Genomic DNA, 13,498 nt, shown 5'->3' with positions numbered 1-13,498 from the left:
TCTTCTGGGTAGTGGATTACAGACTAATGCCTTGAGTCCAGCCAGGCTTTCAGTTGTACACAAGCAGCCTTGGCACATCAAACGCCTGTCACTGGGCAGAGAGTGTTTAAAAACACAGCATCAACCACAACAACTAACATAATGGAAGGTTCCATGCTGGAGAGAAGATGTCTAATGTTGCCTGCATTTGACTCATTCAGATCCAGGAGTGAGATTCAACCAAGTAAGCAAAGTTAGCATGAACTGAGCAAACAACTCTAGAAATTCCCATGGCTTTATTGTATGCTTACAGTGTCAGTTATTGACGCAGTGTCCGAGGTAAAATACAGGTTTTACATGTTACACATGTCAGGCTCATTGTTGGGGAGTGCTACATCTTGTGTCAAGAAACCTCGCAGTCTCTCTTTCACACACACAGGCCTATTTTACAACAAGGTAGACTCTAAATTGAGGGTACATGTATAAAATGTTTTCAAAACACGAGTAAATTAAATCATATGCATGAAGCAAAATAGCACACTCCTGTGGAGGGTACAGTATATGGCACCATCTCGTCTGTCCTGTGTTTGGAGTGGACTGTTGCAGATTTGCAACTATGATAACAGTTATAAAGTCATGATAATTTACTTAAGGCTACAAAGGATAGCTTATGACTACAAAGTGCTTCTTACTAAACTTTGGATGTTACAATCAAGGAAAGGGCAAGCATAGTAGTAGATAAACTTACATTCCTTAGACTTTAACCTAGATAAAGTATAGCAGTGTTTTCGGAATAGCAACTAATTTCAAACTAATCCTTGGTTGGTGAATATAAATTATTTGAACACGCCTACCTTCACAAAGATTTACGGGAGTTAAAATGATATATGGAATATGGTTTAAAAGACAATAATTAATTAATTTACATTTAAATTAATTAGGAAGTTAAAAACGAAGTCGTGCCTACGGCGAACCACAGCCGTGGCGATATAGGCCAACAACACCACTCCCACTCGTGCTTAAATATCTTACTGTTATTCAGAATTCAACCAGGAAATGATGTATTTCAACATGTGGGACAATCTACCAGAAACATACATTTTCACTAAAAATAAATCTTATTCTTGAATCATATGAGCATTAAGTCACAATCTTTTGTGTCTATATGAACACCTATTGTGCCATCTCAGGAGGTTTTTACTCTTTAACAAAATGCATTTTTGAAAATAGGAACTAGGACCAATAGGAACTAATCGTCAGGCCCGGTCACGCATCATCTATGGCAGTTATACTGTATAGGGCTTGATGTGACGCCAAACTAATGCCATTCCTCTGCCTGTGAACATGGTAGAATCACAAATGTTTGCAAGTAAGCAGAGAATTTATTGGCCTTTTCAGACATATTTGAGATATACACCAATGCCAATGTTAAGTAGGACATCTTAGTGTAACAGGGTCTGATCCTTTAAATCATCCCCTGAAAAAAAATAACAATTTCAAATCATAAAATCAGCATAAGCTGGTTTCTAGCTATTTTTTTTAGTCGTTTTGTCGTTACTTTAAAAGTGCAATTTAGATTTTTATGTAGTGTTTTATGTAGAGGGCTTAATGAACACTTGGGGACAGTTGTACATTTATTTCTGGAATTCAGGTTTAATGTCATGTTTTTAATATAATCATGTGAAAGATAACAACTTAAATTTGTATGTAAAGTTTTTTTCCAGTCTTTATCACAACAAAAACGTAAAAGACGTCGATTTGGCTGAGGACAGCCCATTTTTCAGGATTTGTCATTTGTGTTTTTTATAAAGAATTATAGGCAAAAAGGTAAAAAATCACCGCTCATCCGTGTGAGGTGCAGGATTTAGAGTGACTGGATATTTAAGAGAAGAATCCGCACACTTCAAGTCTTTGTGAAAATAGCTTTACTGATCTATATATTATAAAGAATGATATTATAAAGAATTATAAAAAAGGTATTTCTAATAATGACAGAGCCTAATGAATTACATACTGTATCCTTTTACAGAACTCCTAGAAATCAATCATCTAGTCTGTTTACAATATTTTTGGATTATACACGTTTCATTGACACAATCCCAGGACAGGAAAAGTAATTTTCTGGTAGAATGTCCCACATGCTGCTTCATTAGTGATTTGAAAAGAAGCACCCTTTTGTTGCTTGGTTTTGTTTTTCTGTTTGGTCAGATACATATCAAAACCATCATTTGCCTGACAAAATTTTGCAACTTTAACACTGAGGTAGCAAATGAACTCCTGAAACAAAAGAGAAAACACTACTTTCATGCACAAATGTCCTCAACCTACAAACCTACTGGTCTGTAATGACCACTCAAACTCTCCCACCATTTATGGCTTTAAACAAATAAGCAAGTAGAATACAAACTATGCACCCAAAAGCTTTTTAAGGCCGATGTATCCCAGTGGTCTAACTGTTGACAAATGCAGTTCCCCTGAACACCAGCAGAGGGACGTGCAGACGTACTCAGAGCCGACTAGTGGGTGTGCTCCCGCTGCTGACACTACCGCTGCTGCTGCTGCTGTTATTACTACTACTACTACTACTACTACAGCTGCTGGATGTAGCGGGCAGTGGACTCAGGTGCTTGTACTTGGGGGTGATGTTGACGTGCATGGACGCGGTGTAGGGGTCGTGGAAGACCAAGCGGTGGAAGCTGGAGCTCTCCATCTGCAGCTCCTCCAGGCTCTTCTTGGTGCGCATGTTCACGTCACTCTGGCCCGACATGTCCACCTGCTCAGGGTACAGCTCGTCACCTCGGAGAACGAGAGAGATGGCCATTACAAGCTGACACATTAAACTGGCACCCCTGATTGTAATGGCATGGATATACTGGTATTCCAAATAAATCCAAGGTTGACGCACAGCCTGGTTAGGTGCAGGTAGATTGCAGGAACATATCTAAATAGAATTTCATGTGACAGAGTAATTTGTGTGTACTTGAAGAAAATGTTTTCCCTATCTTAACATGAACAGTGTTCAGCCATTCACTTTACATCCATTTTACTGTGAGGGGTAAATGGTTGCGTTACCGGGGTGATTGAATTTTCAGAAAAATTTAGGTTTTTAACCCTTTCCCTGTGTTTCAATCTCTTTTCCCAAGAAATGTATTATGCTTGACAAGGGGGCCATCTTCTTTGAATTTAAGGGGGGGAAATCATTACTATTTAATACTATGTAGTATGTACTCAAAATGAGTCATGCTATTTCTATAATGGTCAATGGGAATAGGTAAAATTCTTAATAGTCTTAGGAACAATGTGTGTTGAAATACATCTCGATCTCTACTTAAATTCTCTTCTCAATTTCAAGAAAAAATGTAAAAGTGTAGTTTGATCAATGTTCTAAAAAGTTAACAGTAGAACAGCTTGGGACACTGACACTACTTAAATGGCACCGAATCTGTAGAATGACCCAAAAATGAGTCACTATATTGTTTCTGCCTTAGCACTCAATGCTCTCCTTCAATGCTAAGTTTAATTTATAAAAACTGGGTCATTCCGTGTCAAATCAGATAAGATTGTTGCTGCACCGTCTCAGATTTTGTTCAAACTTTGTGTATATCATCAATGGGTCCTAAAACCAAGGCCTGTGAAATATTTCTGTGGAAATCATCTGTCTTCATATCTTTTTTAGACCTTGAAATTCTTTAATTTTTACAGCTTGAAAAACACATGCCATGTCTGGGCATTAATATCTTGACAAATATGTTCCCTAGCCTCCCCAAATTTTCTAGGGTGGAAGATCAACTCACAATAAGCATGTGTAAACAATTTAAAGTCTGTACTAAATGTCTCGTGACTCTCGAAAGGGCTCTCAATTTTGGAAAAACGTGCATTAAGTGTGATATTTAGGGTATTAAAAAAACTGTTTATCTTTTTCACTTGGTATCAGTCACTATTTCCTCTTCAAATACGGCAGTTAATTCATGTTTTCCCACAATTTGAAGTCTCCACAACAAATAACCATGACAATAATAACAATAAAACAAGGCATGTTTGTATTTTGTGTCATTTTCATGTAACTGAAATGCTATGTGGGGTAGGTAGTAGGATCATGAAAATCTATGTGGAAATAGAAAAGTATATGGATATGTAGTGTGTAAAGTTCTAATATTGCATCCAAGCCCCGTTCACAGAATAAATGCATGTAGTTACAGGTGTTTTGGTAACACCAGAATAAACATTTACAATAAAAAAAAGTGAAGTTTGGCACCCCCCTCTGGCGAAACAGTAGCATTTTGCTACTTTTACAAGGCATTAACTCTGGTAGCTATTTGAATGGAATGGAAAGGCTATATTTTACTTCTCGTATTCAAAAAGAAGCAGAAATTCCTAATACCTTGAAATTGAAAAGGATGCCAAATCCACCGAATTATGTACTTGAAATCATGTTTTAACCATTAATCTAAAATAGGCCTTTCATTAGTTGGTGGCTGTGAAGTTCTCAAAGGCCATCTGAATATCTTCATACGTACTGCCGTCCTGTCCTGGTAGTGGCTGGGGCTGGCACAGCACACAGCACATGAATGGCAGCTGGTCCACTGGGGTGCAGGAATTTGACCTTGTAGTCCTCCAGCTCCTCTGACTTCTCCAAGGCATACCCTACCCACCATTTTCCATCATAGACACATATTGCCCTACCTGCACATCATGCTGCGGTGCCTGAGTGGCATTCTGAACAGTGTAAAGCCTACCTTACATTGCCAGACTTTGCAAAGATTTGGAAAAGATTTTTGAAAAACTACAGTCTCAGACCCTCTCACATCTAAAGACAATTCATTGAGTTTTTAGTCACAGGCCAGTCTCAGATTAGGATTTTGCAAAGACTGTGGGTCACTATTTACAAGACTGCTGCTAGATTCCCTCAAATTATTTCCATAGGCTACACGTCATCATTCACAGGAAATCACATGATAGTCTACTCATCAAAGTATTTTTTTCGCGTTTCTGCAGCATTGTTTGATGTGTGACATCACTAACAGAGTTGTTCTGTCACGTAGAACAGCCGACTACTAAATTATAAGAAATGAAATAACAAATAATCATAAAGGCTACAGCTGTCGCCTATTTTGCCCCTTCCTGTTTCATGTTCGCGCAAGGTTACTATTGGTTTTTAATGTTCACGTCACTATTTGCATGAGCCACGACTGAAAAGACTTCCGATAATATCAAACATGTTTGATATTGTCGTAACGGCAAAACTAGAAAAAGACTGCCTCCGACGGACTTAAAACCGCTAAAATTGGCACCTTACACTAAACGATTTAGATGACGTGAGCGCGCTGCGATTTCAGTAGGGGAGAGCAGGGTCAATTGAAACACTTTTCAGTTTAATGTCTTTTTCAAAACAGGTGAAAGGGATACAAATAATGTTGTCATATGATCAACAACTCACATGTGTCCTCTCTTAGTTACCAGTATAATTTCATATACACCTTGAGTGATCGCGTTGTTTTTTAACTTTGAACGTAAGTTGTCATTTGTTTCAATTGACCCGCCCAGTCGGGTCAATTGAAACACATGTGCGGGACGAATGAAACAGCATATTGTAAACAGAAACCATTCACTTTACTCTAGTTTTTATGAAACATACCTAACAACATACTTCTGTACTTGTCATGGCTAAAATTTCACCTGATTCTTTAAAATATAAGTAGGTCAAAAATGTATTTTTCCATGTGCGTCAATGTCGAGATACGCGTTTCGATTAAACTCACATTTCTTCATTTTATACCATGCTGATGACTACATTTCCATCTAATTTACTTATTTCCCGTTGTAAGCCTTGTTGAGGGATTCACAATTGATCTTCCTCTTTTATTTTGAAACATTTTTTTTTTTTTTGCATTGATAGTTCGGGACGATTGAAACAACTGTTTCAATCGTCCCAACAGTGCTAACTAACACTTAAACATATTTTGCTTCTAAACCTCAAAATGCTGACATTTAACACTTTCAGGCATGTTTAAGTAATGATTCATCTCTCGTATGGTCATGTGATCATTGCATGAAACAATAAACACGAGTTGTGATCGCAAAAAAATTACCGCACATAAGATTTTACTTGCCGGTGTCAAAAACAGGTTTGCGGGGATAACGTTGGAATTCGATGACGTCATGGCACGAGATTTCCCGTGGTTGGCAAGTCTTGTGTGTTGAACAAACTGACGACATATGACATTTCAGATGTGCATGGTTTTCGAGGAAATCGCTGTGTTACTTTCGATTTTGGAAATTTAGTCGCCGACTGTTAAAACAGACCAAAATCGTGCAATGTAAGCCAGCCTTTAGACGTATGAAGATATTCAAATGGCCTATGAGAACTTCACAGCCACCAACTAATGAAAGGCCTATTTTAGATTAATCGTTAAAACATAATTTCAAGAACATAATTCGGTGTATTTGGTATCCTTTTCAATTTCAAGGTATTAGGAATTTCTGCTTCTTTTTGAATACGAGAAGTAAAATATAGCCTTTCCATTCCATTCAAATAGCTACCAGAGTTAATGCCTTGTAAAAGTAGCAAAATGCTACTGTTTCGCCAGAGGGGGGTGCCAAACTTCACTTTTTTAATTGTAAATGTTTATTCTGGTGTTACCAAAACACCTGTAACTACATGCATTTATTCTGTGAACGGGGCTTGGATGCAATATTAGAACTTTACACCCTACATGTCCATATACTTTTCTATTTCCACATAGATTTTCATGATCCTACTACCTACCCCACATAGCTTTTCAGCTGCATGAAAATGACACAAAAATACAAACATGCCTTGTTTTATCCTTATTATTGTCAAATTCACTTGATTGGGAGACTTCACATTTTGGGACAACATTAACAAAGGATTATACTTCTATAGAAAAGACTCATTGATGGCAGGTGTGTCCCAATAAAAAAGTTTTGAGACCCTCAATATCACTTTTTTTGCATGTTTTTTCAGAAACTAGAGACTTCTGTACAACCAATGAGACTGTGGTACAAACATTTAATCATTGAATCTTACTGAGAACATGCTTGTCTTCCATTCTATTAAGTTTAGTCAGGCTAGGAATGATACTTTTTAAGATATGAGTACCTTAACATGGCCTCCAAGATAAGGTCATTTAGAGAGTGTAAAAAGGCAAGGGCAAAAAGACAATGAAAACAATAGAATTGAACAAAAATGTTTTACAGATTTTAGTTATGGAACCTAAACATTGTGTAGACAAACTTTGAAGAAAATCCGAGTCGGTGCTGCAACCATTTTCCTGGATTTTGTCTGATTTGACACGGAATGACCCAACTGCCTATTTTTTTATTCAATAGCTTTTCGTAATGTATACTAGAATAATTTAGGACCATGCAGATCAGAAAGCAACCAACAAACAATAATAATAATAAAAATCCACTGAATTGCGTGTATTTATATAATGTAACACTGTATGTCAGCATGTGTCCTACCTGGCAGTAGCGACATGTAGCAGTCTGCAGAGGTGAGTCTGATGGGCAACCACTGCTCACAGCCCTCTAGGGAGCGCTGCTGAGCGAAGCGGTGGAGGTCGTCTAAGTCACTGAAGTGGCACAGACGACTCAGGTCGTACATCTGCGGTGGGGCAATCCACATCTCACGCGCCTCATAACTCTGAAGAACCTCAATGGGAGTGGACCACTACGAGGGAGTCAAAGATGATGTGACATAACGTGGCATTTGGTCCACACAGGTACATGCACTTGATGGATATGATCACGTCATGTAGAAACATACATTCAAGCTACTATGAGAGCAAGTGTTGGGGGCAAGATGAGAACCACAAAGATCCTCTATGCAGAATCATATCAATAGGCCTACTTGAGTCATTACACAATCAGGTCTAAGCTTAAGTACAGTATATCTTTCATGTTGTTGGACATACATTTGTATTTCACGGTGCAATAAAACTGTGAAATCATGTGTGCCGTTGATTAGCAGATTGGACAGGAAGAAATCCACTATGCTGGTCTGGTTCCATGCAGCTCACAACTGACTTTGGTCAGAGTTGCTTAGGCAACAGAAGCGGTGCCATATCCCTTTTTAAAACAAAACTGTAAATGACAGTATAATGACACCTGCACAGACAAAACCTGACTGTGTTAACACAGTGTTTAGCCTACTGGTTAGGTAGAAATGGATATTACAGGACATCCACAGGCAAGTGCAACAGGAGTAACACGACTGAGGCCTCATCCTGGACGCCCTCACCTTAAAATGAACTATCTCCTTCTCATCCTGCACAGTGTGAGGTATGTCCTTCAAGCAGCAAATGAAGAAGGCCGTGTCGTACCTCCTCTGTTTGTCATACACTGCTGTGGGAGTGAGCCAGTTGCCCCACTCATGCAAGGCCCAGATGTTGGGCAGGCACTCCAGCTCCCTGCACATGCGAATAAAGTTCAATGGGTTCTTCATCACCAACTGCCTCCAGTTAGCCAGCTCCCTTTCGCCACATACATTGGATATTTGTGTCAAATCTGCCATACACGCGTCTCTGTTGTTCATAGACATCAGAACGCTGTTTTCTTCCTCTTTGTGTACAACCAGAAGGACGCCTGATTCTTCAAAGGTCTCCCGCACAGCGCATATTCTAAAGGCAACATCTCCCGGGATAGGAGAGCCAAATTTCATCCTATCCGTGGCGAAAATAGGAGGTCTAGTCTGAGGTGGTTGTTTAACGACTCCCAAACCAAAATTTGGGGAGTGTGTGAAGTTCCTGAAAATATCGAGCCATTCACTGGAAAAGTCCGAAGTCTCCACGAGACCACCGGGAAAGACATATGCATTTGGCATAAACCCACTCTTACCACTTCGTTTTAGCAGGAGCACCTCGTAATCAAATGCTGATTTAGCAGGCAAACCTGACTGGGTCCAGGCAGAGACACTTATATAGGATCCAGGTGGTTTGGTCCAGGTGACAGGAGGGCTTGGAGAATGTTTCTCGATACTTGTCCTTAAACTATCAACAACAGACGTGCGTTTGATTCCGGCTGTTAAAATGACAGTCGCTGCCTCCTTCCAATGTACTAATGCAGTGTTCATCTTGAAAACTGGTGTGTCCACAAGTCCGTCTACATTTTGAGTTTCGTAGGCATTTGAAACAACTTTTGTCATATAACTGTAACTTCACGTTGACATCTTTGCCAAACACATGAAGGACAGATCAGTGAAAGTGGCGAGTAAGAGCGGCTTCAAAGACAACAGCAACATAATTATCAGCGCGCCACCTTGCGCTGTGGAGGACTACACATCTTTACTAATGACTATGAGAGTTATTATTCTCCATGATTGTAAGCCTACTGTTATGTGGAAAACTTCAGTCTGTGTATGGGCAAACAAAGAAAGAAAGATAAGTAAGCAGTGGGCTAGAACATTATGTTTAACAGACATGAAATTAGCAGAATATTCCAGGAGCAGAGCTTGCATGGGGCAAAATGATGGGAATTTGAGCTTGAAAGAAAGCAGAAGATGGATGTAATACATATACATACAACTGTACATACATACATACACACACTTACTTTATAGTGAGATATTGACATTGAACAGTGTGAATTTGTGTGAAAACATCCAGTTCTGTTTCAAGGTTGATTATTGGCTGACATGGACAGCACACATGCACACAACCTATAAATACAGACAAGGACACCTGTTTATTAAATAATTGTATTTAATAAGTAAAAAGTATAGTATATTATTAAGTGTTACAGTCTGATTTTGTGGTGGCTGTTATTTAAAATGAGATGTTTATCATCTTAATGAAGGATTTTAAAAGGCAGTAGTGTTGATTACTGTTTTAAGGTTAACACAGTCAGGTTTTGATAGCCTAAAAAGGTTAACAGTTGAAAACATTCATTAGAAAAGTAATCAAAAAGTAAATAAGTGTAATAGGTTAAATTACTTTGATGAAGTGATTGAAATAATTACACTACTATTACATGTTAAGTATGGGGTATAATCATATAGGTATAATCCCCTACATTTCCAAAGTAAGCTTTCATCATTATTAACTGTGTAGACGTTGTTGCTGAATTCATAAATAAAATAAAAACAGGGAGACTGTGAGTACTTCAAGGCCTTTACATCTGATTTCAAATTGAGATGTTTGGGATTCAAATTAAGGGCTGGACCTTTCATGAGATAAATTATTGACTAATTGAGAGGCTTTCTCTGCATACATTAACATATTTCTTTGTCCACTAGATGGAGCAGACACCACAGATTCCACAAACAGTAAATAGCACCAGACAGCTTGGTACAAATCCTTAGTAGTTTGAACAGTACCTGACACTGTTGCACTAATTCTATAGTCCATTTATGGGGACACCCAGTGGTGTAAGTCCTGCACACTTATTTGGCTGAATTTGCAACAATTTTCATTTTCTCTAACAATATATATTACCTTATAGGCCTAGCCTGTAGAAGCCAGGTTTTTGCCTCACCAAAATTGTATACATATTTGAGTCATTTCACTAGTTACCAGAAAGCTTACAGTAATTTCGAGTGCTCACCATACACATACAGTAGGTCGGTAGCTGGCCATGGTCCTGGGAAGCCTATAGCTGAGGGCATGTAATGTCCTCTGACACCCGCTATAAGGGTTTGATTTTAACTACGAGTTAAAAGAAGAACCACAGGGAGGAGGTGCACGCTTTGCATTGCAAGAGAGCATGACATACAGTATTACAGTAAGACAGGTAAGGGGGTTTAACATTTCTAAGAAGGGAGAGGTGATGTGAGTGATGGCAGGACGGACTTTGTGGTCTCAGAAGAAAAAGTGAAGGCATGCTTTTCAGTCAGCACAATTATTTGAGAAAATACCAGTGTTGCTCCAGCTAGACAAATACGTGTTACATACAGACCAACATACTCATTGCTTAAGCCTGTAACAACTTCCTCCGAATTTCCCAGTATTTTGGCATATTGTTTTTGCTTTCTTTTTCACTCCAGATTTGTTTGTGTCTTTTTGATTTCCGATAAACATTTTCCATTCCTTGCATTTTTAAAATGTGCCCCCATATGCAGTTTGAGCAAAAGTAAGATGAAGAATTGTAGTAACCTTAACTGTGCAGCTATGACTAAAATATGAGTTTTATAGGTTCATGTGAGTAGCTGTGAGTGTTGTATAGCTGTATTTGATGAGGTTGGGTTAAAGTGACCAGTGCAGCATGAATACAATCTTAGAAGACTGACTCATCCAGTTGCTTGAGCAATACATTTAGAAAGAGGAAGAGTCTCCAGCCACGGGGACAAGGGCCTCAAGAAGCTAACAGAGTGCACAGAGTGTGTGTGTGTGTGTGTTTGTGTGTGTTGAGAGTGCGTGTGTGTGTGTGTGTGTGTGTGTGTGTGTGTGTGTGTGTGTGTGTGTGAGAGAGAGAGAGAGAGAGAGAGAGAGCGAGGGAGAGAGAGAGCGCTAAGGCGTGTGAATGAACACAGAGCTAGACTAATGTGCGAAAGCTGTGAAAACAGCAATATGTGTAATATAAGTGTAATACTTATCAAGTAACAACATACAAATTAAACTAGCCTATGCTAAAAGAAAAAAATAATTGGTGCAACCATTCCTCGTTCAGTCTGTTTGTCTAGACAATTGTACATAATGTACCTTGTTTTACAAGTATTTGACAGACCTTGCCATAGTTACTAGTGGATACACACTGCCTGCATCTCTCTGTTAGTTCTGACAGATGATCTTTAGTTTTTTGATGAGTTGTTCAATATCTCACTGGAACACTTTATTTTTTTGATATTTCTTACTGACAGAGAAATGTAGAACAGAAAATAAATGTCTAAGACAAACTTTTTTGTGAGAAAACTAAAGTGCTTAAAACTTTTGCTAATATTAGAAATACTCATATTTATTCAGACTGCTACTGTTTTGAAGTAGACAACTGCCCAGTGCCTGCTCTCTCGACTCTACGCACAGCAACTCAGGAGCAGAGAGAGAAAAAACAAACATATATTCTCTAAACCGCAGTGCACCATAAAAACAAGACCACAGTGATCTTTATCAGCACTCACTGATGCGCCCAAACAATGCACACCTGTTAAAGTCCTATTGCTCTCGCAGGCAACCTCATCTCACCCCATCGCTACCTCACAAGTGATCAACCTGGGTTCAATTTTGGAAACCGTCTTTGTGAGTCAGAGAAGCTATTAAATACCAGTCACTTTAGTTATCTTTCAGAGGGTTTACACACTTTTTTGACTGTGCACTCATATGATAAACTAACGTTGGATATTTAGGATGAAACTAATGAAGGGAATCAGGCCCAAGTATGACCTGAAAACATGGCAAAACTGAACATAATTGATCATACATTTTTCATCCCTAATTAATTCATTTGTAAACTTGAATTCATCCTTTCAATGAACTCACTCCTTTCAGAAGAATAGGGAGGTACAGTCATTTTAAGAACCGCATGAAGAAAGTCTTCGGAGAGGGTGGGAACGTGTACTGTGCCTCCTTTCTAGGAATAATGACTTCACTCTTGAACAAGTCATCGAACAGGATGGGAAGGTAGCAGCTTTATGAAATTCTCACTGCAACAAATTTGCCAAAACAACACACAGCACACAGTGAACACGCAGTGAGGTGAAGCACACACTAACCCGGAGCAGTGAGCTGCCTTCATACAGCGGCGCTCGGGGAGCAGTGACGGGTTAGGTGCCTCGTTCAAGGGCACTTCAGCCGTGGACTGGTTGGGGATCGCACCGGCAACCCTCCGGTTACAAGCTCAAAGCCCTAACCAGTAGACCATGGCTGCCCATTTTGCTCCAGTTGTCAAGACAACAAGCGCACCCATATACTCCTTTAATTTTTCTTGTTTTTTTTTGTTTCTTCAAAAATCACCCAAATTACATCTGGATGCAACTAAAGCGTTCCATTCACAGAGCATGAAAATAGCCATCAAAAATTGGCTTGATTTTTTCGGATGTGCACACAATTCTCATGTCTGGTGTAGCCAGTTCCATTGAATGTCTGCACAGGAATCTGACACACTCATCTGACACTCATCTGACACTGGGGAATCTGAACCCTATAGGTGAAGCTGTTCTGTTCTCCTCTTGGTACAGCATCTAAACTGTACAATGGACAAAGAGACCAACCAAACAACAGTCCAAGAGATTGCGTTGACCTGTCCCATGGTCAACCATATGGAGAGAGAAACGTCAAAAGAAAGGATACAGATAAAGCTGCCAAATGAGATGTATAAGAAGTGTTGGTTATCGACACAAGGCCTCTTAAAACCTAGAGCTCAAACGGTCCGCAGAGAAATCATTCCAACTCATAGACAGTATTGTATTTTCCGGACTATAAGTCGCACCGGAGTATACAGTAAGTCGCACCAGTCAAAAAATGCATCATGAAGAGGAAAAAGACGTATATAAGTCGCACAGGATTATAAGTCGCATTTATTACCTCCGCCAAGGAGGTTATGTTTTCATCTGGGTTTTGTTTGTTTG

The 13,498-nt window shown here is 39.2% G+C and overlaps 1 protein-coding gene across 1 annotated transcript; it reads right to left on the bottom strand.

The window, feature by feature from the left end:
* Positions 1 to 260: 260 nt before the first annotated feature.
* On the bottom strand, positions 261 to 9,173 carry nudt19 (nudix (nucleoside diphosphate linked moiety X)-type motif 19). The gene is made up of 3 exons (XM_062548487.1): positions 8,243 to 9,173; positions 7,465 to 7,672; positions 261 to 2,775 (listed from the first exon to the last, which is right to left on the bottom strand). The coding sequence occupies exons 1-3, from the start codon at positions 9,143 to 9,145 to the stop codon at positions 2,486 to 2,488; spliced, it is 1,401 nt and encodes a 466-aa protein (XP_062404471.1). The 5' UTR covers positions 9,146 to 9,173; the 3' UTR covers positions 261 to 2,485.
* Positions 9,174 to 13,498: the final 4,325 nt, after the last annotated feature.

Source organism: Sardina pilchardus, chromosome 11 (genome assembly GCF_963854185.1).
Source record: "Sardina pilchardus chromosome 11, fSarPil1.1, whole genome shotgun sequence".
Taxonomy (NCBI): Eukaryota; Metazoa; Chordata; class Actinopteri; order Clupeiformes; family Clupeidae; genus Sardina; species Sardina pilchardus.
Note: the sequence above shows the minus strand (reverse complement) of the source record. Positions and strands in the feature narration are given on the sequence as shown.